This window comes from Pan troglodytes, chromosome 4 (genome assembly GCF_028858775.2).
Source record: "Pan troglodytes isolate AG18354 chromosome 4, NHGRI_mPanTro3-v2.0_pri, whole genome shotgun sequence".
Classification (NCBI taxonomy): Eukaryota; Metazoa; Chordata; class Mammalia; order Primates; family Hominidae; genus Pan; species Pan troglodytes.
In genome coordinates this window covers 76,553,532-76,580,037 of record NC_072402.2, presented here as the reverse complement: position 1 = coordinate 76,580,037, position 26,506 = coordinate 76,553,532, and the positions used below count along the sequence as shown (strand labels likewise).

General features: G+C 35.6%; 1 protein-coding gene across 8 annotated transcripts in view; it reads right to left on the bottom strand.

The window, feature by feature from the left end:
- The window catches only part of NADK2 (NAD kinase 2, mitochondrial), a 49,449-nt gene that overhangs the window by 12,238 nt on the left and 10,705 nt on the right, over positions 1-26,506 (bottom strand). For 4 of the 8 annotated variants that reach the window (XM_063811299.1, XM_063811300.1, XM_063811297.1 and 1 more), the window contains exons 2-9: positions 22,426-22,514; positions 21,424-21,512; positions 20,491-20,572; positions 14,557-14,640; positions 12,711-12,847; positions 6,763-6,841; positions 3,545-3,610; positions 2,091-2,186 (exon numbers count right to left, since the gene is read on the bottom strand). In XM_063811299.1, the coding sequence (XP_063667369.1) occupies positions 2,091-2,186; positions 3,545-3,610; positions 6,763-6,841; positions 12,711-12,847; positions 14,557-14,640; positions 20,491-20,561 (533 nt within the window). In that variant the 5' untranslated portion in view covers positions 20,562-20,572; positions 21,424-21,512; positions 22,426-22,514. The remainder of the gene's footprint in view (positions 1-2,090; positions 2,187-3,544; positions 3,611-6,762; positions 6,842-12,710; positions 12,848-14,556; positions 14,641-20,490; positions 20,573-21,423; positions 21,513-22,425; positions 22,515-26,506) is intronic. The other 4 variants (XM_003310748.7, XM_063811301.1, XM_517804.9 and 1 more) reach the window with 1 other exon arrangement.

Here is a 26,506-nt window from a genome sequence, read left to right as displayed (position 1 = left end):
GATTAAGCAGGAAAAAAAAAAACCCCTCTAGTCGCCATCCCAAATCCATAAAGTTGCTTTAACTAGCTGGGTACTAGCATATTAGATAACTAATAATGTAATAACGGCTATAATATTGCTATGAGAAAAAGTGTTAGGGAAGGATAAAAATGATTAATTCACTGTCTTTATGAAACAGGTGAGTGTTAAAGATTTGCTAAAGAGAATGACATTTCAAGACTGGATTTTCAGATAGTGGATAGAAAGTGGAGTGTTCAGGCATTCAAGGCAGGAAGAAGTTGCATTGAGCAAAAATAAAAAGCCAAGCGAGAACAAAAAGTGTGCTGAGAATTGCAAGTAGCTGTGCCAATTCTAGTGTGCCATAGGTGGGGGTAAGGGTAGGGCAGGAATAAGGCCAATAAGATCACTAAGGTCATATGTTAAAGGGCCTCAAATGACAGATTAAGCAATCTGAACAGAGGTCAATGAAAGTTATAAGGCAGAGAAGAGAGACAGATTTATCTACATTTTAGAAATATTACTCTGTTGTAGATGCTGGAAAGGATGTGGAGAAATACGAACACTTTTACACTGTTGGTGGGAGCATAAATTAGTGCAACCATTGTGGAAGTCAGTGTGGCGATTCCTCAAGGATCTAGAACTAGAAATACTATTTGACCCAGCCATCCCATTACTGGGTATATACCCAAAGGATTATAAATCATACTACTATAAAGACACATGCACACATATATTTATTGTGGCACTATTCACAATAGCAAAGACTTGGAACCAACCCAAATGTCCACCAATAACAGACTGGATAAAGAAAATGTGGCACATATATACGATGGAATACTATGCAGCCATAAAAAAGAATGAGTTCATGTCCTTTGTAGGGACATGGATGAAGCTGGAAACCATCATTCTCAGCAAAATATCTCAAGGACAGAAAACCAAACACCGCATGTTCTCACTCATAAGTAGGAGCTGAACAATCGGAACACATGGACACAGGGAGGGGAACATCACACACTTGGGCCTTTTGTGGGGTGGGAGACTGGGGGAGGGATAGCATTAGGAGAAATACCTAATGTAAATGAGGAGTTGATGGATGCAGCAAACCAACATGGCACATGTATACCTATGTAACAAACCTGCATGTTGTGCACATGTACCCTAGAACTAAAAGTATAATAATAATTTTTTTTAAAAGTAAAAAAAAAAAAAGGAATATTACTCTGTTGTAGTGCAGATGACAGCCTGAAGAATAAAAGGTGAGGCACAAAGAATATTCACTAAAAAGGTGCAGGCTTGGACCAAAGCAGCAGCAGCAGTAGAAATCCAAAAAAGTGGACTAAGACTTCAGAAGTACAATTAATAGGATTTAGAGACTGGGATATATAGAGGGGAGAATGAAGAATGGAAGACTCCAAAGGTAAGAACAAGATTTTGAGAAATCATGTTTTGCTTTTTTTCTCTAGAGCATGGAGTCAGGGTAAATGCTGATGGTATTCATCAATATAAAGAACACAAAAAGAAAAACTGAAGACAATAAATTCAGTTCTGAATTTGTTGAATCTGAAGTGCTACTAACATCCTATCTGGCATGTAATTTTAGAATATGAGTTTGTACTCAGGAGAAAAGGTATGTTTGGGAGGCATTTGTGTGGAATGTACTAAGAAGTAGACGAGATTACCCAGAGGGAGGTTATAGAGTAAACAGGACATAGGGATGCACCAGGTTATCTCCAGTTAGGCTTTTAATATACAAACCTCCAGCCTACTTTTTTTATTGTACTTTGTATTCATTTCCTTACAGTTATTTAAAAGATTTTTCATTTTTAAGAAAAGATAGTCCCAAAACCACTTCTCATTTCCTTTCCTTTACAAACCTAGTGCTCAATAATGACCAAATCCAGGCTGTAACTGTAATCCAAGAAGTCAAGGCAGGACTACTAGACCCAAATGATGAATGAAACAGAAACTTGGCCTACCTACATAACACCACCAGGACACCTCTTGCATATTACAGGCCTTAGATGGGCCAATATATTACATTACTAAAAGTATTTCACAAAACTTGATAAGCAACATCCCAAGTTACTCACCAGGCCTTTGATCCTGTTCCAGTACACAAATTGAGCCCTGAACTCTTCTGTTTTTCCCATGGACCATCATCAACTGAAATCTCATAGTAGGAAGCCCTGTGAATTGAGAATATAAAACTGTTTGCTGAGCTTATGGTTCAAGGTAAATAAGATAGTCTTCTTCAGAACTAAGGAAATCTTAAGTAAGTCAGCTTACCCAAGAAATACTTGACTTAGTAGGCACACACATCATGATGCTAATTCCAATACTGATTAAGTGAAAAAGTTAGAAGAAATTAAAAAAAAAAAACTACATGTCTGCATGCCTGTCTGATTTATATATTCCTTTCTGTCAATACTTTAATATTTCAAATAGGAGCTTCTTGCAGATTTTTAGCTAGCATTGTGCTTTTGCTCTTATGGAATCTAACATATACAGAGCCTCATTTCTGAATCCAAAAAAGGAAAATACTATTCTTAAGTGAGTTTAATTCTTGGTAGCTAGTCCTTGATATATTTTAAAGCTGATTCTAATTCTTAAAGTTATTAATAGTTTCTACTAAACTCTTGTTTCTTAAGTTACATGCTAATGTACCTTTTGAATTGGTAGTAAGCTAACAGAGATTAGATAATAAAGCTGTAAAGAAAATTCTCAACCAATACTGGATTAGTGGACACAACTAGAAATAAACCAGAACTATAAATTTCTTGGGATTTACATTTCTTAAAATATTTCATTAATATGAAATCAAATGGGTTTTCTGGCACCAGCAAAAATGGCACTATTCTTTAACTCCATGAATACATAAATGATTTGTAACTATTTAAAGAACTTTTGCAATGTCTAAAAGCCTATTTTGTAAACTCTATCTTAAAGTAATGGTGTCACTGATCAATACTGAATTTTTTTCTCCAGCAAATAAAAAAGTTACAATAAAACCGTAATAAAATACAACTTTTCAAAATAATTACTGGACATGCTTGCAAACACTAACACTATGGATAATTTATCTCTTATTCTAACCTTTACAGTTTATCCTGTAAGCTCTTAATTTGTAAGGGTTTTGCATAATACAACTCCTTTTCACTTTTTTCTCTATAGTCAGAATTTCTTATTAAAAATAAAAGATAGCAGGCCTAATATTCACATTTAATCTATTTCATAGCTTTGTTATGTCTTCCTAGAAAACACACATTAGGAGCCTATTATGTACAGACAAGCCAGCCAAATCCATAGAAGTGGCTGCTACTATGCCAGAATCAAGTAGAAACAAAAGAGATTAGAGGTAAGGGGGCATGGGTAGAAAAGAAGCAGAGGCAGAGAGAAAGACAAGTACAGTCAGGTGAGAGATGCTCAGCCCAAAATAATGAGCAAATTTAGTGTCATTCTCACATGCAAGATTTATCAAGATTAGTCAGTTCATAGAATTTTTGTTTCAGGGAAATTATTTTTTTAAGGCAGCAATAAAACTCACAGTCCCTTTAGAGTGGGTATACTTCTTCTTAAATTGTCCACTGCTACAGCCCAAGAATAAGACATTCTAGGTTAGAACAAATAGGAGAAAAGAAAACAAAATTGGGCCTTTAAAATGTTCTTAAATCTAAGAACATTATAAATGAGGCAGGAATAATATTGCTGCACTTCATATTTTCCAAGCAAGGCACTTAAGTTTTCAGAGCATAGTGAAGCCTCAATACAGGATCTAGAATCAGAAACACCGGGTTTATGTTACAGTTCTGATGCTAGCTAATTATATGACCTTGTGCTAGTTATTTGAACTCTCCAAATCTCAATTTTGTCACTAATAAATACAACCACCTTTCTCACAGGGTTGCTATGAGCATTAAATGAGACAGCATACACAATATACGCAGTGCCTGACACATAGCAGGCATCCAATAAATGTCCATTTCCTTTCTGCCTGATGGTCTATGTCATAAAATCTTTAAAAGTGAGTTCTAATACCTGCAGTAGTTAAACTATTTTCAACAGCATCAGAAGCCAATCCATTGCTGTCCTTACTTAGTAAAAACATAAGGTGAGACATCAAAGAACACAAAAAGCAGCAACATCAGTTATTTATGAGATAAACCAACCAGATCATTACTGCCACAGAAAATAAAAGCATTCGATTGAAAATCCCCTCAAGAAATTTCACTAACTCCCCCAAAATCTATCAACTGATCCAAGTTTTCCTCCATTTATAAGTTATTTAATTTTTTAGTAAATACAAAATTATAAAGCAAAGCTAGCTCTCAGCAGTTACCTTTAAAATACACAAACAGAATAAAATAAGCCATTAAATGGCTTCCCTGAAGTAAGCATAAACTCACAAAACATTTTTATCATTGCATTTATTTAAGGTAGACTTTCTCCAATCTCATTTAAAGTTCTTCCTCTCTTTTCTATCTTATGTCTTTAGAATAATGACTAGATTGTATCAGTAGAGTTAAATTTTCTTTCTTCTCTCAACTACCACATAGTATCTATAATTCATGTCCGTATTGCTTCAAATTTTATATGTAGCAAAAGAGAAAACTTTATATATAGCATAAGTCTTGCTGTGTTAAAGTATATTTTTATACTTTACTATACTTTTAACTCTTTTTTAAATTATGTATTACTCTCCAAAAAATTAAGATACCACTATCTTTGTTATTCATCTTTACATCCCTAGTGACTCACATATTACACATAGCACATGCATGATGTATTTTTGTTAAATATTACATAAACAAACTAATTACAAATCAAAAAAACTGTTCAAACCCTTCCACTGAATCAAACTTCAACTCTTTTTTGGCACAACCTGAGTTGAGTCATTGGCTACAATGTGAATATCTTTTTTAGTTAAGACAAATTTTTCTCACTATAATTAAAGTTCTTATGAAAGGATATGACTTCCAGCAAACAAAATTTCAGAATTTATGGAACTCTTAGTAAACTAGGGATCCAACAACATAATCTTCAAAGGGCCACTCACATGGTTCTAGTAGCAGGAAAGTAGCAAATAAAACTCATCTCTAATCTTCTACCCTTAATTTACTTACATCTACAAGGATGAGAAGCCAGGTTCTAAAGTACTACCAAGAGTTAACTTTATATCACAGTAGTCATTTTACAGCTCGTCACAGTGTTCCACAAAAATGTTTTCCAAAAAAAATATGTTGATAATGTAAGCCTAAGTTATATTCAAGTCCCACAAAACAGCTTCTGCCGGTAATGAAACACACACATTTTTACACTCCTAATGAGGAACTACATTAACCTTAATTTTTGCAATAATGGTTATAATCTTGAACTGTCAATGCACTTGCCTTATGATGTGTTACACTAAAAAGGATACAACATCACCTATGGAGCATTTCTGTCAAAAATGCCTAGTCCGAATCTAACATGAAAAAAAATCATACAAATTTAAAATAAAGGATATTCTGCAATCCAACTGGCTTAGACCATTCAAAAATATTAATATCATGAATGACAAAACAGGATGGAGCTAAGGAAGTGTTCTTAAATTTAAAAGGCCATGATGGCCAAATGCAATGTGTGATCCTTAATTGGATCCTGGTTAAAAACAAGCAAACAAATTATAAAAACAAGCAAGCAAACAAATCAGCTTTAAGAAGCACTAATAGGAAATCTTAATATGAACTGCCTATAAAAGTTTTCTATCAATTGCAAATTTATACTTACTATATTACTCTCTTAAATATTTATAAGCTGGGAACAGTGACATGCACATCTAGTCCCTGCTACTCAGGAAGCTGAGGCAGGAGCATAGCTTGAATCCAGATTTAAAGGCCAACCTGGGCAACATTTAGACATGGTAAGATGCCATCTCTAAAGAATAAAAATAAAACATTAATAAAGCACCTGGCCAAGCGCAGTGACTCACACCTGTAATCCCAGCACTTTGGGAGGCCGAGGCAGGCAGATCACCTGAGGTCAGGAGTTTGAGACCAGCCTGGCCAACATGGTGTATCAGGGGAACCAGCCCCCAATATTTAAGAAATTATAAGAGTATTGATTGGGGAAGTGATAAATGTCCATGAAATCTTTACAATTTATGTTCAGAGATTGCAGTAAAGACAGGCATAAGAAATTATAAAAGTATTAATTTTGGGAACTGATAAATGTCCATTGAATCTTCACAATTTATGTTCTTCTGCCGTGGCTTCAGCCGGTCTCACAGTTCAGGGTCCCTGACTTCCCACAACAATGGTGAAACCCCATCTCTACTAAAAATAAAAAATTAGCTAGGTGTGGTGGCATGCACCTGTAGTCCCAGCTACTCGGGAGGCTGAGGCAGGCTAATTGCTTGAACCTGGGAGGCAGAGGTTGAAGTGAGCCAAGATCACGCCACTGCAATCCAGCCTGGGCGACAGAGTGAGACTCAGTCTCAAAAAAAAAAATAATAAAGCATCTATATAAACAGATTAAAGGCTCTGGGACACAGTACAATAACTTTATTTAATCTAGGGTTTCACAAACTTTTTTGTCATAGAATATTCTTTCCCCTTAATACATATTAACATCTATGAAGGTTTTGGAAATATTTCATTAAATAATGAACTGCCATTACTTGCAAAATATTATTCACAAATCTTAGCCAGGTTGTAGAAACTGAATAAATATCCAAAAGCACTAAAACATTAAATTCCATGCTCAAGATCACAGGTTTAAAAGTACCTGGATGACAGACTCTCCCCAATGAAGACTTCATTTAGTGCTCTCACTGGCAGAAGTTGGGGTCCTGAAGCCTCAGACCCTGCATGTAATTTAAGACAAAGAAAATCCAAGATAGCTCCTTGATTTCTAGAAATGTTATAAAAATTTTATAAAACACTACAACTTCTATATTTTGTTTTTAAAAGAATCACATACTTTAATATAGTTAACATTTAAATTATCTTTTACTTAAAGCATCCACAATATAAACCTTAAAGGAACCTAAACTTATACCTGTAATGAACGCCCTCTCTCTGCAAAATAAACCTTAATTCTTCTTGAAGCAATTTCTCAAGAGTGATGAACTATATTTATCCATCTCAAAAGATTCTTGTTGTTACACTTAATTTTATCTTGGAAGCTTCAGAGATATAACTTACCAATTAAAAAGAGAACTATTTTGGATTTAAGCAGCAAATGACATGCATGGCTTGGATGATGGAAACCAAATCAGGTATGTTAAGAAATCAGACTTTTTTTTCCAAATAAGGAAACCTCAAGAGTGTTTTTAGCAACAGCAGCACTGGTGGAATATTTCCACATCCCCCTTCATAACTCCTAAAAAAATGTTTTCTTTTTTTGAATCTATAGGGTTGTGTGCACAGTTAAAGTAATCTTCCTTCATAATTACTTAAACATTACACCATCATATAAAATCCTCCAAAGGATTCCCAGTGCTTTCTGGTTCAAATTTGTGACTGTCCCCTTCAAATGGTTCCCTTTACTTCTTTTATTAGTTTCCAACTGGAAATGGCAACTCTGTATCCTCAATGTCACAACTATCAGATTTATTGGACTCAAGTATCTCCCACTAGGCAAGCATCTTGTGACAAGTTTGCTTTCTGTCAGACAAGTTCACTTTTCTGTCTCCTCCACAATTCCTACTAAGTTAATGTTTAAAAATCCATCCCAATTGTGGTAGGCAGGCTCCAAGCTGGTCCCCAGTGATTCCTGCCTCCCTGGTATTCACAATTTTGTGAATACATATACTCACACTCTCTTTCCCACATCATACTAGGGTTGCTCTATGTGACCAACAGAATATGGCAGCAGTGATGACATATCACTTCTGAGATCAGGTTAGAAAAGACACTATTGCTTCCACCTTGGCCACTCTCTTTCTCTCAGATCACCTGCTCTAGAGGAAGAGATAACATGAACAACCCTTTGGAGAGACCAACATGGTGAGGAACTGAAGCCTTCTGCTAAAAGCCATGTGATGAGCTAAAAAAGTGTGTTCTCCAGTTCCAGTCGTCTTTATATACTGCTGTCCTGGCCAACAGCTTGATTGTCACCTCCTGCCTAAACCAGAAGTAACTAGCTAAGCTACTCTTAGAATCTTGACCTTTATAATCTGTGTGAGGTCATAAATATTTACATTTAAGATGCTAAACTGAGTGATTTGTTATACAACAATAGTTACCTAATACACTATAGTTACCAAATACACTAATAAAACCACCACTGTCACCAAGACAACATTGATCTATTCTTCTCCTTTGACTCTGTAGCCTAATTATTATATTCTTCTGTTTATTATGTTTATTAAATTGAACATTACATTTTTCTCATTTCTTTTGGACTATAACTGCCTAAAGGCAACCCAATTATTCTTTCAAATATAACAAGTTGATATTACAATACCAAGTACCCTTGGAGCACTTGTTGTTTACCTAAATTATCAGCTCAACTTCATAATACAGAGAAAGACCTTGATACAAAAAGCTATACATGCATGCATATATATATATATATATATATATATATATGGATTTGATATGTTTAATCAAATTTGATTGCACATAAGACTAAAACTGGCTTTAAACTGTCTTAGGTACTACATATATTCACATTCTCATTCTTGACAGTTTTACAAACATAAATGGCTAAAATTTATTGTTTAAATTACTTTTCCTTAATTACTAATGAAATTTGTTTTAGATTACTATCCCCACAGATTTCCTACAAATGCTCAACAATAGGTACTCATGAAATATTACCAGTAAATTTGAGCTCTCACCATCAAACTGTAACCATGTTTCCCTTTTATGTGGTCTTGACTTTCCACCTCTATTCCCATTTTCCCTCATCCTAATTTATCTCTCCATATTACATTTTTATTACATGTGCTTGTTCAATTTCAATTCAAAACTTTTGTCAAATGAGTTCGACAATAAATAAAATTGTTTCAAATCTCATTAATCATCTTAATTCTGCTTATTTTTTCATACTAATTGACTACTAAACCTTATCTAATCACAGAACTGTGTTCATTTAAAACTTGCCACAATGGGACATGAAAAGATAAGACTCCATACCAATTACTTTTTTTTTTGAGATGGAGTTTAGCTCTTGTTGCCCAGGCTGGAGTGCGATGGCACAATCTCGGCTCACTGCAACCTCCACCTCCCAGGTTCAAGAGATTCTCCTGCCTCAGCCTCCTGAGGAGCTGGGATTACAGGCATGCGCCACCACGCCTGGCTAATTTTGTATTTTTAGTAGAGACGAGGTTTTACCATGTTGGTCAGGCTGGTCTCAAACTCCTGACCTCAGGTGATCTGCCCACCTCGGCCTCTCAAAGTGCTGGAATTACAGGTGTGAACCACCGTGCCCAGCCACTGATTACTTTTTTATCCAAGAGAATAGATTACAAAATTATAATTTGTATTTTTAAACACAGAAGTGTAATACTAGTGACACAAACTACTACACTGTGTAATTCTCTCACACTGTCATATTGCTAAACTTTATTTCCAGGTCTACTTGCACTAGATGGAGCCATGTGACTAGTAATGGCCAACAGAATGTGGACAAAAGTAATGAAAAGGCCTAGTTCCTAAAACTTCCCATAAGATCTTCCATGTTCTCTGTTTTCTCCCCACAAGATGCAGAGGATCCAATAGAAGACTCAGAGGCCTTAAAATACGGTAGCAGCCACTATTTGGCAGCAGCCTTGGTTGCCTGAAAACTCCTTGGACAGTGAGATGAGTTAAAAATAAGCTTTTGCATTCAGTCACTGAATTCTGGGGTTGTTTATTAAACCAATTCATCTCTCTATATTAATAAAACCAGTCTTTATTTATATAGCATTTACATTGTGTTAGGTATTATACATCATCCAGAGATTATTAAAGTATAGGGAAGGATGTGCATAGGTTATATGCCAATACTATGCCATTTTATATGAGGGATGTGAACATCCTCGAATTTTGGTATCTGCAGAGGGTCCTAGACCCAATCCCCCTCAGACACCAAGGGATAAGTGTATATGAAATAATCTGCTCCAGTCATCTCCTCCTCCTCTCTGGAAGCTTGCAGTAGCTGTTTGTATTCTGACAAACCTTGGTGTAGAACATTTTACCATTAATTATGTGAAACACTTTGTGGGTCCTTTCAATTCAAAGACTCTTGCCTAAGTTTCCTAATTGAAATTTTTAAAAAGTATTAACTGATTCATACTAACTGTGTATATTTATGGAGAACAGGTAATATTTTGATACATGCATACAATGTATAATGATCAAATCAGGGTATTTAGGATATCCATCACCTCAAATATTTGTCATTTGTGTTGGGAATATTTCAAATCTTCTCTTCCAGCTATTTTGAAATGAGGTATTTTGAAATATACAATAAATTGTTAATTATAATCACCCTACTATGCTATTGAACGTTAGAACTTATTCCTTCCATCTAAGTGCATATTTGTACCCATTAACCAACCTCTGTTTATCCCACCTTTCACCCTTCCCAGGCTTTGGTAACTATCACTGTACTCTCTATCTTCATGAGATCAACTTTTTCACCTCTCACATATGAATGAAAGCATATGATATTTGTCTTTCTATGCTTGACTTATTTCGCTTCACATAGTGACCTCCAGTTCCATTCATGTTGCTGCAAATCTCAGGATTTCATTCTTTTTATGGGTGAAGAGTACTCCACTGTGTATATATACACATTTTCCATATTCATTTATCTACTGATGGACACTTTGACTCCATACTTGGCTATTGTGAATAGGGCGGCAACAAACATGAGGCGCCAGTATCTCTTTGCTATACTGATTTCCTTTCCTTTGGATAAATAGCCAGTAGTGGGATTGCTAGATTGTATGGGAGTTCTATTTTAGATTTTTGAGAAACCTTCATGCTGTTTTCCATAATGGCTTTACTTATTTACATTACCACCAACAGTGTACAAGAGTTCCCTTTTCTCTACGTCCTTGCCAGTATTTGTTATTTTTGTCTTTTTGATAACGGCCATTCTAACTGGGGAGAGATGATATCTCATTGTGGTTTTGATTTGCATTTCCCTGATGATTAGTGATGTTGAGCATTTTTTCACATAGCTGTTGGTCATCTGTATGTCTTTTGAGAAACTTCTATTCAGAGACTTTGCCACTTTTTAATGAGATTATTTGTTTGTTTGTTGTCTGAATTTCTTGTATATTGTGGATATTAGTCCCTTGTTAGATGAATAGTTTGCAAGTATTTTCTCCAATTCTATAGGCTGTCTCTTCACTCTTGTTTCCTTTGTTATACAGAAGCTTTTGTTTAATATAGTTCCATTTGTCTATTTTGTTTTTGTTGCCTGTGCTTTTGAAGTCTTAGCCATAAAATCTTTGCCTAGACCAACGTGCTGAATAATTTCCCCTGCCTGTTTTGAGAAATCATCATGTATAATCTTTTGATTTTGAACATTTTTCTGTTCTTTTTCTCGAACTACCACTAATCAGATGTGAACATCCTAGATGCTGAGCTATGATTCACTAAGTTTGTATGTTTCTATATATGAAATATTAACTTCATTTATAAACTAAACACAGTGAATCTGAGGAATCTGAGCAGTGACTCTTTATATACCAATCTATATCTTTTTATAAGACTGCTGGTGAAGACAGTCAAATCTACCATCTATTAGTGGTAGAAGTAACTTCTTTCAGTGAGGGATTAAAATTTCTAACTATTATTTTTAAATTGTACTTAATAGTTATTGCAGACTTTCAAAAACAGTAATAGAAGTTCATGTGCATATAATTTCTTAAGATTTTTTTAAATAGAATTCTTTTTTTGGAGGAGAACCTTTAAAACACAACATAAACACATATCTTAGAAACATGCTAACCTATTAAGCTATAAGTCACCATGAAAAACTCTGGAATAAGGGGATATAAACATCAGGTACCATGAGAGAGCAGAGGCAGAAAGCAAAAATGTAAAAGTAGCTTTTCCTGATAAATTTATCCAGAAAATAAAACATAGGAGAAAACTGTATCTTTTTAAACAGTCTACAAATATTTAAGATTTCTCTTGGGATATTCTTGCATTAATAAAATCCTACATTTGCTATAAAAAGTGGGAAAATATGGCTCAAAATGGAGAATTTGCTTTAACCCTCCTAACAAAAAAAGCTGCCAAATCACCTTATGCTAATATTCTCTAAGCTACACAAATACTTCAAGCACAAATCCTAAGGCTGGAATGCAAAATTTCCCAATAAATATATTTAATATATTTAAGTATAACTATATGACATGTATAACCATCATAATCTTCCACAGATTATCTCATTTCATCTCTACTGCTCTTTTTTTTTTTTTTTTGACATTTCAAAGATTAAGGCCAAGAATCTTTTCTCAAACATCAACTATCTTATCAGATACTTTACAATCCTTCCCTAATCAGCTAGTTTTCAAATCTGTCCTAGAAAACATTTCTAGAAATATGCTATTATTTACTTCAGATTCTAATAAACTTTACAACTGAAGTAATTCACTGTACTTTGTTAAGTGCTATTAATGACACTAAAAACAAGTTAATCATAAATTATTACATCAAAAAATTTGAGGTCAAAGGAGCTATGAGTTAAATATTTCCCCAAACACATCTGATGCCCAATCCACCTACTTTCATCATGAGCTCTTTCAATGTTAAGGGCTCTATTGTGCTGATTCAAGCTTAGCTGCTGCTCGTGAAGGTCCACAGGAACAGGGTTTATGCCAGTCCCTTCAAGGTATAACCTGATTCTCTGCCTCCACAACCACCTTAGAAAAATGAAGAAAAGGCAAATTATGTTAAAATAGAATAAATTAAAGAGTAGACATTATAATAATTTAACCAAATTAAATAGTTAATAAAAACTAGTTACCAGTTATTCCATGAATAAATTATATCAGAAACACCTAAAGCCTATAGCTTCCTTATCAATGACAGATTTGAATATTTATTCTCTTTTCAATTTTAACGGAAACCCCTAATGTGCTTGTACAAAATCTCCCAAGTAACTTAAATTAAGTCAAACTCTATCAAGAACCCATAAAGTCCAAGATACTGAGCTAGATATAGCTTGTGCTTTGCTCAGCAAAAAATATTATACAAAAAGGAAAGCATTCTTAAATTAAAATAATACTGTGTTCAGATGGCTGGATTAGATAAAAATCCCTCTCCACAAATTTTATAATGGAGGTTTTTTTAAAACAATAAAAGGAAAAAAGGATTAAGAAACAATAAATAAAAGTGTTGATTACACCTAAAAATTTAAATAACATCTCTGGTAAAAGGAAAAAAACAATCAGGTTTAATTGATTTCAAAACTGATAATCAATGTATCGAAAGTCAATGGGACAGATTCTGCTAGGTAAGTATACAAAAATATACTTCCACTTGGTAGCTATAAATTAGCCATTTCTTGTCAAACTTCTGAAATGACTAGAAACTAGAATTACTGGTAATGAAATGATTCTTGAAAAGAAGATCTAATACAACTTCACAAACATCTGTGGGAAAAGCTTTCCCCAACTATAAAATCTAGTCCAAGTCAGGAAATAAAAAGTAGTCCAACTGTATCTCAAATATAATTGGCCAACCTCATGCTCCTTCCTCCACCTTCCTCTTTTCCTGATGGTCTGACCACTGAACACATTAAGTGAAAGAAACTTTTAAAAATCCCATCCCCACTGCTTAAGAAATACTTTTATGTGAGACAGATACCAGGAATCTCAGCATGGTTGGATTAAATCCAGCTCTCAATCATTACTAGATGGGAGATAAAGATAAAAAATATAAAATCTGAAAATTTAAACAATTTTAGCCAAAGTTTTAATTACCTTTCCACTAAACTGATAAGGACATGTAACGAGGTTAAGAAAGTGGAGCCATGCCTGCTATCTCACTGAAGGAGAAAAAAAATTTCTATATGCAGTTATATTATAGGCCAACCAATATTTGTCAGGGTTTCTCTCCACAATTCCAACTGGACTAGGAGAAGGTAAATTAGACCTATTTGTGACTCAGCTAATACATTACTTTTAATGGCTACTGTTATATCTATGGAGTAATCCAAACATTATCTGATTTGTTCTGGTTTTTTGTGTGTTTGTTTGTTTTGAGACACATTCTCACTCTGTTGCCCAGGCTGGAGTGCAGTGGCATGATCTCGGCTCACTGGAACCTCTACCTCCTGGGCTCAAGTGATCCTCTCACCTCAGCCCCGCAAGTAGCTGGGACTACAGGTGCTTGCCACCATGCCCAGCTAATTTCTGTATTTTTTGTAGAAACAAGGTTTCACCATGTTGCCCAGGCTGGTCTCAAACTCCTGAGCTCAAGTGATCCACCCGCATCGGCCTCCCAAAGTACTGGGATTACAGGCGTGAGACACCGTGCCCTGCCTGATTTGTTCTGTTTTTTAACAGCATTATTAATGGCACATACTTATTAAGATACTTACATAAGAACAACCGTAAGAAATTCCTACCTGAACTCACCACGATAGAACTTCTGTAAGGCTTCTGGAAAGGAATGTGTATATCGAACGGGCAGGCATAAATGACCCTCAGACCTATATTTTAACAGGAATTTTTTGGTGATATAAAGAGGAAAAGAAAAAAGGTGAAGCAAAAAAATTTAATCAAAAGGTATCACTAAGCTATAAAAATAAGAAATGAAATTCTAAAAATTTCTACCCTATATTCCATTTTTTGCCACAAAATTGTGTTCTTTAAATAAAAACAAAAAAGACCAGATAGAATTAGTAGTCTACATCCAGCTTTAATGCCATAATACATAATAATATGTGAGTTTCTACATTACAATGAAACTAAAAATAGCAGCAAATCTGCTACTAATTACCCTGTAAAGTTATTTAATGGTACAGTGTTGTTCAAATCATTATTTAACTACTAACCTTCAAATTTTTATTCTAACCTTTAAATTATTTAACTATTAACTTCGGGCAAGTCACTTTAGCATCAGCTTCCTCATCTCCAAAATCAGGATAAACCAGCAATCTCAAAAGGAATCAAAATATTTATGTGAAATGTTTTGAACCATAATCCTTTCTGAAATGTCATTTAAGATATCCTAAGTCACTAAAAAAGAACTGAGAAAGCTTAATCCAATGTAATCCTTCATTTATTCAAAAATACATAAATAATGAAACTCCTTTAAGGAGTTCATAGCTTGATGTGGAAGACAAATTAAAACAAACCATTGCAAATTATAAGGTGGTAAGATTGCCTATTGGTTGGTGTAGATGAGAGTATGTGGCACCTAAAGATGTCCAGAAGGCTCAGTCATCATCATTTAATGATACTCCAATCTTGAAGAAAAGGCTGAGGGTAGGCTTAGCAAAACAAACTCCTGATAATAAATGTAAATCAACTTGTAAGCGTGAAGAGCACAGAAAAGTGTTTTTACAAAGTTGTGAATAGTCAACTTCTTTATCTAAGCAGGTCAACACTGAGGTTAAGAAAGCGTAAGGCCTAGGTTTTTAAAGTTTTATATTCATTGTAATAGTTCACACAATGTTAAGTATATAAAAGGTATCAACAGTCATTTGATAGAATAATACCTGCTGAGGTCAACTGCAAGTCTAAAACCCTTGCAGAGAGAAGACTTTCTCATGAGGTTACAGTCAGATATCAGCTAGGGCGGCAGGCATCTGAAGGCTTGACTTGGACTAGCACGACCACTTCCAGGGTTGCTCACTCACATGGCTGGCAAATTGGTGCTGGCCGTTGGCAGGAGGCCTCAATCACCCTCTAGGTGAGCCTCTCCACAGAGCTGCTTGTGAGTATCCTCACATCATGGTGGCTGTCCTACCCCACAATGAACAATCCTAAAGACCAATACAGATGCTGCAATACCATTTATGACCTGGCCTTGGAACCTACACATTCTCACATCATATTCTACTGGTCACACAGGCCATCCTTGATTGAATACTGGGGGGCAGGGAGGAGTACATTAAAGGGTACCTAAATACTAGGAAGCTACCTTGGAGGCTGACTACCACATGCCCTCTATCCCATTTTGAATATTAAGCTTTCAAATGTTGTAATTATTTACCAGGCTCGGTAGAGTGGCTGTAGAATACAGAAGAGATGGATAGAAATTACACATTTGATTTAGATGAGTCCATGTGAGTGGGCCATCTTGAAAGTGGATCCTCCAGCCCAAGTCAAGCCTTCAGATGCCTACAGACCAAGCTGACATCTACTTATCCTCAGGAGAGATCTCAAGCCAAAACCACCCAGCCAAACTGCTCCTGAACTCCTGACATGCACAACCCGTAAGAAATAATACACTGTTACTGTCATAAGCCTCTAAGTTTTGGGGTGATTTGTTATGCAGCATTTGACAACTAATAAATAGGAGAAAAAACTTAAGTTGAACATTAACTTCTGGGCTTTTTTTAAGGACTGAGACACCACTATATTTAAGATAAAGAAATCAGACAACTTGAAGCATACACAAAACCAGAAGGCAATTTAACATATCTGCCTGGAGGCAAGAAGAGAAACCAAAGAACTTCTAACACCTGTTCTTCTAGCTAGAAAATAGAGAAGAGATGACAATATTAACAATTGCTTGCCAGCTTCAAATTCCCACAAATTTATGAATATGAAGCCAGTTTCCAAAAGAAAATATAGTTCAATAAACTGTGTAACATATGATCACTAAAGTGATCTTTTACCTTAATGATATAAAAATAAGCCATTAAGAAGTTCTAAAACCCAAATGTATCAACACTGATGGCAATTAAAAATTAATTACTGAACCAATGATCTCTATTATTTACATTCAGGGAATATTTACTCAGCTAGACTGGGGTTCTATCCCTATTCCCTAAAATCACTGAATTAATCATTCATTTTTCAAGTGTTTATTGCCTACCAGCTATGTATAAAACTATGCTAGTGACAGAGAAATTAAAATACAAGGTCCTATACTCAAGGAATTTATAGTCTAATGAAAGAGAAAAAGAAACAGAAAATAAATATATAGGGATAAGTGCTTTCTGTAGAGGGAATTACAACCCAGGAGAAACACCAGTCTTGAACAAACAAGAAACACAGAAGTGAGTAAGTGGTATAAGGGAACTTTTGACAAAAGCACATACAAAGGCATGGGTGGGTGGGTTAGGGGGACATAGGCCTTCTGGAGAACTCTTTTACCTACTCTCAAATCACGCCTTGGGTCATCATATCAACAAAGCTCCCCACCAGAGTAAAAGCATCCCTGTGTGAGCCTCTAACCAGCATGTTGGTGGACACTCATATAGTTACATTTTGCAGTTAAGAACAGCCTTTTAGAAAGGATCCCAGGCTGATCCTAGAAAAGTTTCCAAAAATATGTTTTTTAAGCTAAAGAATGTGTCATGCCTGTGGACATATGAGGACAGGTGAAACTAGAAAAGCAAACAGGCAAGAGACAGTGAAAGATAATATGTATTATGCTAAGGAATTTATAATGTATCCTGAAGGTCATGGGAAACTCTAAAAGATTTAATAAGAAGTGGTTATAATCAATTAGATCTGCACTTTAGAAAGAAGACTAAGGCAATGTGTAAAGGATGAGTTAGAAGGAGAGAGACTGTAAGCTAGTTCAGTAATTTAAACAAACTATAAAGGGCTGAGCTATTTTTAGTGGCAGTGAGGATGGCAAGAGATGGACTCAAAAGTAAGTTCCCTAGAACTTAGGACCAATTTGATGATAGAGTGAGGGAGAGGTAGTTACAGCTTCAGCACAGATGATTTCATTCATCAAGAATGATGGGAGAGAGGAAAGGAGAGTTTATTTGTACATGTTACAATTTTAATACCACTGGATATATCCAAAGTAGAGGCCAGTGTGGCTAGAATAGAATGAAGGGAAAAATAATAGGCAATAAGGACAGAACTGGTAAAGGGCCAGATAATGTACAGCCTGTATGTCACATTTAAGGTGACCAACTGTCCCCTGCTTTGCCTGGGACTGACATTCTCCTGGGACACAGGACTTTCAGTGCTAAAACCAGGAAAGTTCCAAGAAAACCAGGAGAAGTTTGTCACCCTATTCATAGTAAAAAGGTAGATTTTACCCTAAGTTAGATGAGGAGCCACGACAAAAAAAAAATCTAGGCAGAGAAGTTACATAATATTATCAAACTTCCATAAAATAATCACGCTGGCTGCAGTGGGGAGAAGAACTAAGAAACTATAAGGGTAAGAATGGAAGCAAGAAGATCAGTGTTGGAATAAAGATTCTGGAGTTCCAGGGGACTCCAATAATACCACAGTATTAATCAGCCTCCCTAGAGACAATATAGGAATTGAAGAAGAAAAAAGATGGCCCAGAGCACAATATGTAAAAACACCAGTATTTAGCCAGTAACCAAATAGTAAGATCCTTCAAAAGAAATACAGACAAAGAAGTAGTCACAGAGATAGGAAGAAAAAGGTATCATAAATGCCAACAAAGTACAGTTGAAGTAAGGGAGCAGTTAGCACCAAAACTTCCCAGAAATCAGGTAAGACAAGGACTAAAATATCCAGTAGATTCGGTAAGTAGGATATCACTGATCTCTAAGGCAAAAGCAATGTCAATGAACTGGTTGGGGGCAAATCCATAAAAAAACTGCAAAGTTTTAGAAAATAACTGACAACTGAAGGAGTGGCGATACCAAGCTTGGGGATAAGTGGAAGGAAAAGAGATAATAACCAAGAGAGTGACACAGGGTAAAGGATTTTTAAAATTTTCTTGAAAAACAGGAGTCTTGAACAAGTCTTTTTAGGTTAAAAGGAGTCAAGTGTGAAGGGAGAGAAAAAAAAGACAAGACAGGACAAGATTTTTTTAAGCAAGAGAAAAGGTGAAGTAGTTCTAATCCAGTGACTTTCAATTCCTCTGTGAAAAAAAGGTGGGTTTATTGAAGAAAGAAGGATAAGGGAAGCAAAGTGAATGCAAAAGTTGAACTACTGAAGCAGCCACCACAGAGAATGGGGAAGAGAGATGAGTAGGGCTACATAGGAAGTTTGTGCGCAACTCTAAGTCCACCGCCAAGTGCTGAAGACTACAAACTGGAAGTGCCACCAAACCCAATGATCTTTTTTTCCCCAGATGACCATAGCAGTACTGATGCAGAAGTAGAAAGGATGATGGTCAGATTGATCTAGAATTGTGCAGAAAGATAATGATGAAGAAACATTTGCATTTTGGGAGGCCAAGGTGGGTGGATCACTTGAGATCAGGAGTTTGAGACCAGCCTGGCCAACATGGTGAGACCCCATCTCTACTAAAAGTACAAAAATTAGCCAGGTGTGGTGGTGCATGCCTGTAGTCCCAGCCACTCAGGAGGCTGAGGCAGAAGAATTGCTTGAACCCAGGAGGCAGAGGTTGCAGTGCGCTGAGAGTGCGCCACTGCACTCCAGCCTGGGCAACAGAGCAAGACTCTGTCTCAAAAAAAAAAAAGAAAGAAAGAAAGCAAGAAAGAAATATTTAAGAAAGTGAATGAAGTGAGGAAGAAATAAGTGGAGAAAATGGAGGTGATCAAAATACTGAAAGTCAAAGGGCAGATTTAGTGGGATAAAGTAATAAGACTGCTGTTAAGGTAGAAGGCTACAGTCAGAGTGGAATTAATTAGGATTGTAGAGATAGGGAATTGCAGATCACCATAAAGTCCAGGTACAGTCATGGCTGTGGGTGGCTAGAACAGAATGAGGGTAAATATCACGAAGCTAAGGAAGGAAAAAAAAAGTGCCAATAGTGTTTTTATTGGTCTTTTTATTAAGATAGGTCTTTTTATTAAGTCAGTAAAGTCACTGTCCCCCAAAAAAATCAGCATAATGAGGAATATAAATACAAGCCATAAGGAAGGGTAGAAAATGGATCATTATTAACTTGTCCCTCCTCAGCAATACCAAAGGTCCCCAACACTCACCTGGGTCAAGAACTCAGGTCTATTATGCCACAGATCCTACTCCCAAACTACCTGGGAAGCTAAAATGTGAGAACTGGTCCATCCTATAACATAATTTCCTACCACCAATGCCAGCTAGATGTATATATATTTTTCATGCCTGAGCTTAAAACTAGAGCTATATCCTTGAAAACAACTACATAAAAGACAATTCTACTCAGTTCTACATACCTAAATTTGATTACTAGAATGCTTCTGGAACATGGTTCTAATGTTCATGGTGGCCAGGAACAATGATGCTTCCACTTAGACACCACACACCTAGTAAAATGTCTGTAGCAACAGAGCCCAAGAATGTGAACATGGTCGAGAAAATAAAAAATAGCTTCCAAATTTTAAGACAGACCATAAAAAGATACTATGCAAGCAAAGCAGAAATGCATATATGTATAACCTAAAAAAAAACTTAAGCACACCACACAAATCAAACAAAATGTATACGTTCTTTCTTACCGTTCTGGATCAGTGTTTACCCCTATAACTGGTTTAAGTCTGTCCAAGACTTTACTCGCTGCCAGCAGCATTGTGCCATCACCTAAGGAACATAAGACAAAATACAAGACATAACCAGATTTCTGTTATAAATCTAGTTTTTGGCCATTTTGAAAATCAGTAGTTTTAACAATCATACCCCACCCTGCTAACTGCTATAGCCTATCCCACTCCCTTTCTACCTATTATACCTTTGGATTCTCTCTCCCACTCTAATCCAGGATTTCATAAGTGGCAAGATTACATTTAGGCAGAATAATTCTTTGTTGTGGGGACACTGTAGAATGTTTTAGAGGTAGTCCCTTTACATACTAGTAGCACCCCACAGTTAGTAACCACTAATCTAATCCAAAAATTTCTATTAGCCAATCTTCTTTCCTTCTCCCATAACACCAGTCCAAATTCACAAATTATTTTAATAAAAACATATCCAATGTGTCCAACTTCAAATTTTTCTCTTCAACACCTGCTGTCAGCTTAAAGCTTTAGAAACAGTAGCCACTAACTTAATGATAAAGTTCAGAAAAAAGTAAGTACAAGTATATTGGGACCAAAGAGGAATAGAATTTACTTCATCTCATTAAACTCTTTATCAACTTCATTTTTTTCTTAAAACTGCCATAATTATACCAAAATACAATAACTGATCCTTTGAATCATATTTGAAGTTAAATGCATACCTTAAATACACACAAGGAACCTCATAGTAACGTCATTCATTTAAAATGTAGCCTTGTGTAAAACAGAAGTTTTAAACCCGATCGTAACAATCCAAAAATGTGTTTAATGGTAAGACTCTGAAGGCTTCAATATAGCTAGACCCTAGGGTATCTGGAAATAATGTGTATTAAACATTTGTATATGCCAACATCTTTACTTCTGTCAAATTATTACCTCCTGCAGCTATGACAGCATCTGCCCATCGAACAGTCTCTTCATCATATTCTCTCCTCTTTACTAGACGAACCTCAATTCCCTCATTCCTAGGATAAAAAAGGAAAGGTTATATGAAATTTCCACTAATAATATATATAACAGGGGTATGTTTTCTGAGAGGCAGATGATTACAATAGAGATGTAAAATAAATTTGTGTCTTATAAACAAATTTACATGGAGCTTTATAACATTATCTTTGTTTTCATTTAATTACAACAGCCAATTAACTATGATAATTAAGGAAGCATATGAATAAATCGAAAGTTATATCCCAAATCTCCATGTGCTTTAAAAGCTTTTATAACCACTAGTGAATAGCAATATTGGTTAGAATTTCATTTTCTCTACTCCTTCTAATGCTTAAATTCATAATACAAAAATGGTCCAGAAGACTAACACCTTAGAGTGACAATTTTTTAAACTATAAAACTGAATGGCCATTATTTTAAATCCAACAAATATTCATTGAGTACCAGACACCGGAATAGTGACTAAATACTTTGTAATTCACATGTTTCTCACACTGACTCTCTTGTACACATATAATTGTGTTTAGTTCTGAATTAACTGAAGTTTCTGTAATTTTTGGACATAAGTTTCTATAATTTTCAAACACTCAAAAATATTATTACAATGAACACTCATATAATCCACTAGTCTGTTTTAATAAATAAAATATTATACAGTTGAAGCCAGCTGTGTAACTGAATTAACTCTACAGAAGATGCATTTCTCTGGAAGACCAAATAATTGAAAACACCTGTGACATTTTCAGAGACCAATAAATTTTTCTTTCAAGATGCTATAAAATCAGATCCATTAACCTTGATATAATTTTCTGAAAATGATTTTATAATAACAATCATCACTAAAAATCTAAGAATGGGCTGCTAGTACAAAATAAAAACTGGAAGTCCTGAATATAAAATCCAACCCAAGACCCAATCCCATAGACTTACCGTAAACTATCTATAATATGTTCTACATTTTTGGTGTGAATATGATGTCGTTCAAGAAGTCCACTGTAACTAGAGCCTTTCAATGCAAGCTATATCAAAACAAAAGAAACGTTGTTTTACTAATATATATTACACATGTTCTAATATTATGATTTTTAAAAGCCCCATATAAAATATAATTTTTTAAAAATATATTTTAATAACTACCTGTGAAACCTACAAGTACAAATTGAACTAGAAAGCCTGATATCAGAAAATTATAATTTGGCTTTAATACCAAATACAGCATTATGTTTTCTGAATCATATAGTCACCAGGATCTCAAAATCTTATGTTTTACAGCTTAAGTTTTTTATTTTTTTGATGACTTTTTTTTTTTTTTTTTGAGATGGAGTCTCGCTCTGTCGCTCAGGCTGGAGTGCAGTGGTGTGATCTCGGCTCACTGCAAGCTCCGCCTCCCTGGTTCATGCCATTCTCCTGCCTCAGGCTTGATGACTTTTTAACACACTGCATATGGCTACTTGATGACCAAAGATAAACTAATACTTGTAGAGGCGGTTAGATGACCTTTGTTCCACTTGGATTTGCTTCTCTCTTGTTCTCAGATTTATAAACTCTATTTGGAATTTACCTTACGAAATCTAAACAAAGGGCTGACTAGCTCCCTTAGAAAGGATAACTTACATATACATATATCCTTCAAGAATTATTTTTCCTAGTTGGAGTAACATTTTATAACTATCTTACCATTAAAATTTTTTAAACTATGTTTCTTATGAATAATCCATAAAGTAAAATGTAGAGAAAAAAGTTCAGAAATATCCTTAGTGAACATCCATTTAATCACCAAGTAGGAAATTTGTCCACTAGAGTGAATGCTAGAATTCAAAAGTGTGTTATTTGTACTTTCTTTGCTCCTCCGAATTCCTTTATACCTTTCCTTTCCCTTTTTCTTTTCTTTTTTTTGTTCTTGAGATGCTGTCTTGCTATGTTGCTCAGGCTGGTCTTGGACTCCTAGGCTCTAATGATTCTCCTGCCTCCGTTTCCCAAGTAGATGAGATTATAGGCACGTGTCACTGTGCCCAGCTTATACCTTTCCTCTTTATGTAACAAAATCAGTCTTTCAAATACCTGTCTAGACATGATTTTTTTTTTTTTTTGAGACGGGGTCTGGCTCTGTTGCCCAGGCCGGGGTGTAGTAGTGTGATCTCAGCTTACTGCAACCTCTGCCTCCCGGACTCAAGCCGCCCTCCCACCTCAGCCTCCCAGGCAGCTGGGACTACAAGTGCACACCACTGCAACCAGCTAATTTTTTTTTTTTTTTTTTGGTAGAAATGGGGTTTTACCATGTTGCCCAGGCTAGTCTCGAACTCCTGGGCTTAAGCAATCCACACACCTCAGCTTCCAAAAAAGCTGGGGTTACAGGTGTGAGCCATCACACCCAGCCTAATATACAATCTCAAATATTTTGTTTTAAATCATTACTTACTGAACTATAAAGTAAAACTAATTTTTAGACAGCATTTTAATACATATTTTACTTTTTAAAGGTTATAAAGAAAACACTAACAATATGGAAAATGCATATTTAAAGAAAATTGAAATCAAATATAATCTTACGGCTCAAAATCGTTAGTGTTAATATTTTGATACCTACCTTCCCCATCTTTTGCCTACGAATACTGGGTTAAGAGTTTTTAAATAGTTTTGTCCTTGCTTTGTAATTTTCGTATGTTCTCACAAGAGAGAAGCTGAGGAAGCATTTGGCTATTGTGAAAATTAATTAATAGATGTTAACTTACCAAGATATACTATAATTGATTAGACAGCCTGTGCCAAAATTTAATGCCTAGCCAAAAGCCTCATTAAACTTAGACTAAGCAACCAATGTCAATAATTTTTTAAAGGAAAGCACTGACTATGATAATAACTAGAAAAATCCTTCATTTAATTTAATCAACAAATCAACATGAGTCAGTAAGGTTTGAAAAACTATTTTAGAGTAGAATTTCTTAATATGGACCAACATAGCATGAATATTCAGATTACCACTATCATTACCCAGCTACAGATTGACTAAAACGGCACTAACCACCTCTCAGTGAGTATGGACCACTACCCTCTCCCTTGGCAATCTCTAGTTTCACGGCTTTAAAAGAGATCTATATGCTGATGCTGATGATTCCCAACTGCTATCTCCCAACCCGGCCTATCTTTAGAGCTTCAAATACATTTATTCAACTGCTTATTTGACATCTTTCTTTGGCTATCTAACAGGCACCTCAAATTTAGAGGGCTAGATATTGAACATGCTAGATACTGAATACTTGAAATGCTATTATTATTCATTCAGTATCTAGCACGTTCAATATCTAGCCCTTGATTTTCTGGCCCAAGAATTCCCCACCTATGGCTTAAGCCAACAGTCTAGAGTCACAGCCGATGCCTCCTTTTTTGCTTATTTCCACATCCAATTACTAAATCTTATATTTGATCCAAGCACTTTTCTCTTCTTCCCCTCTACCACTCATGATCTCACACGTGAACCACTGCACAAGCCTCTGACAGGGGTTCCCTACTTCCACTCTTGGCACCCTATAGATTATTCCGAACACAGAAACCAGAGAGACCACAGCATGTCTCTTCCTCAGCTTAATGCCCTTCTACAAATGGCACTTTCTTCCTACCAACTCTCAGGCTTATGCCACCTGACTTCTGCTCCTTTCTCCTACCTCATTTTTCCTCCCCATTCCCAACACTCTAATCTCTTTGGTCTATTTTCACCAAGCTCTTCCTTTGTACTTGCTGGAATGCTTTCCATCCCTCCACCTAACTCTGACTCTTTTTAACCCTGGGGTGCCAGGACTGCTGAAACAGCTGCTGCTGGTGCTGCCCTTGCAGCTGCAACAGCCACCACTGCCAATTACTCCTTCCCAACACCTGTTAATTCCCTTTTTTGCATTTACCACACCTAAAATTTCCTGGTATTTTTTAAAAATCCCTTTGAATCTCCTTACTAGAATATAAGTGCTGGGAGAACAGTGATCTTACTTATCTTGTTTGCCATTGTTCCTCAGGGCCTAAGTACTAGCTAAGTATTTGTTGAATGAACTCATGCATACATTTTCCAGAAAAGCAAGAATAGTGCAGAAGCAGATGCTACAGAAGATAACCCAGAAAGTGACAACAGTGTGCAAACCAACCCTTAGAATTGAGGAGAGTTAGATTAGTTACTATAGTATATTATTTTGTTATAATTATCTCTCACAATTCCACTTTAGGCGTGAACACTTTACACAGCTAGAAGTTAAGCTCTAAAAAAGTATTCATCTAAATATTTGACTGCCTACTACTGTGTTCATTTAACTACTAGTTGAACTTAATCAAATGTATTAAACAAGGCACTGCAAACTGCCAAAGACAATGATAACTAATTCAAATGCACAATAAGCCTATTACAACAGTTATATCTAATTTACCACTTCTACTTTAAATAAAACTTCAAGGGTAGCTGGCCCTCATACTTCAATTCCCTATCCAGGCTTTTTACCTTATGTTCCAAATTTTGGTTTGGACAATATGGAACATGTACCCAGGAAAAAAGCACATAAACCTTACTGTGTAAGCCCTGTAAATGCTAGTCTGGTAGTTCAGAAACTTTTATGCTTACTTCCTGGCTCTCGGCAAGCCCCAGGAAAATAAGATACATGGCGTTGACTGTTAGGGAACTTTGGCTTGAGATGGCGAAAGGGTTTGAATTTGTGGGAGAAAAAGTTTTGGAGAACTAACAAAAAACTTCAAGTTTTCTATGATTGCTAACAATAATAAAATTCCTAAAATTCCAAATCTAAATACAAAGTTCAGGCAGCATCAGAATACTTAACATTGAAGCAGAAATGTCAGTTCATAAATTCTTATTCCCACTCAAATTTCTTCTTGTGAACTAATTTTCTAATAAGTCATCCTCAACATTCATTTAGAGAATGTAAGTTCTTATTTTCTTTAAAGGCCTCACTGGTTGGGCTATTAAGCTTTATTAACATGAACTGGCTAAACAAGACAGATAAAAAATAAGAAAATC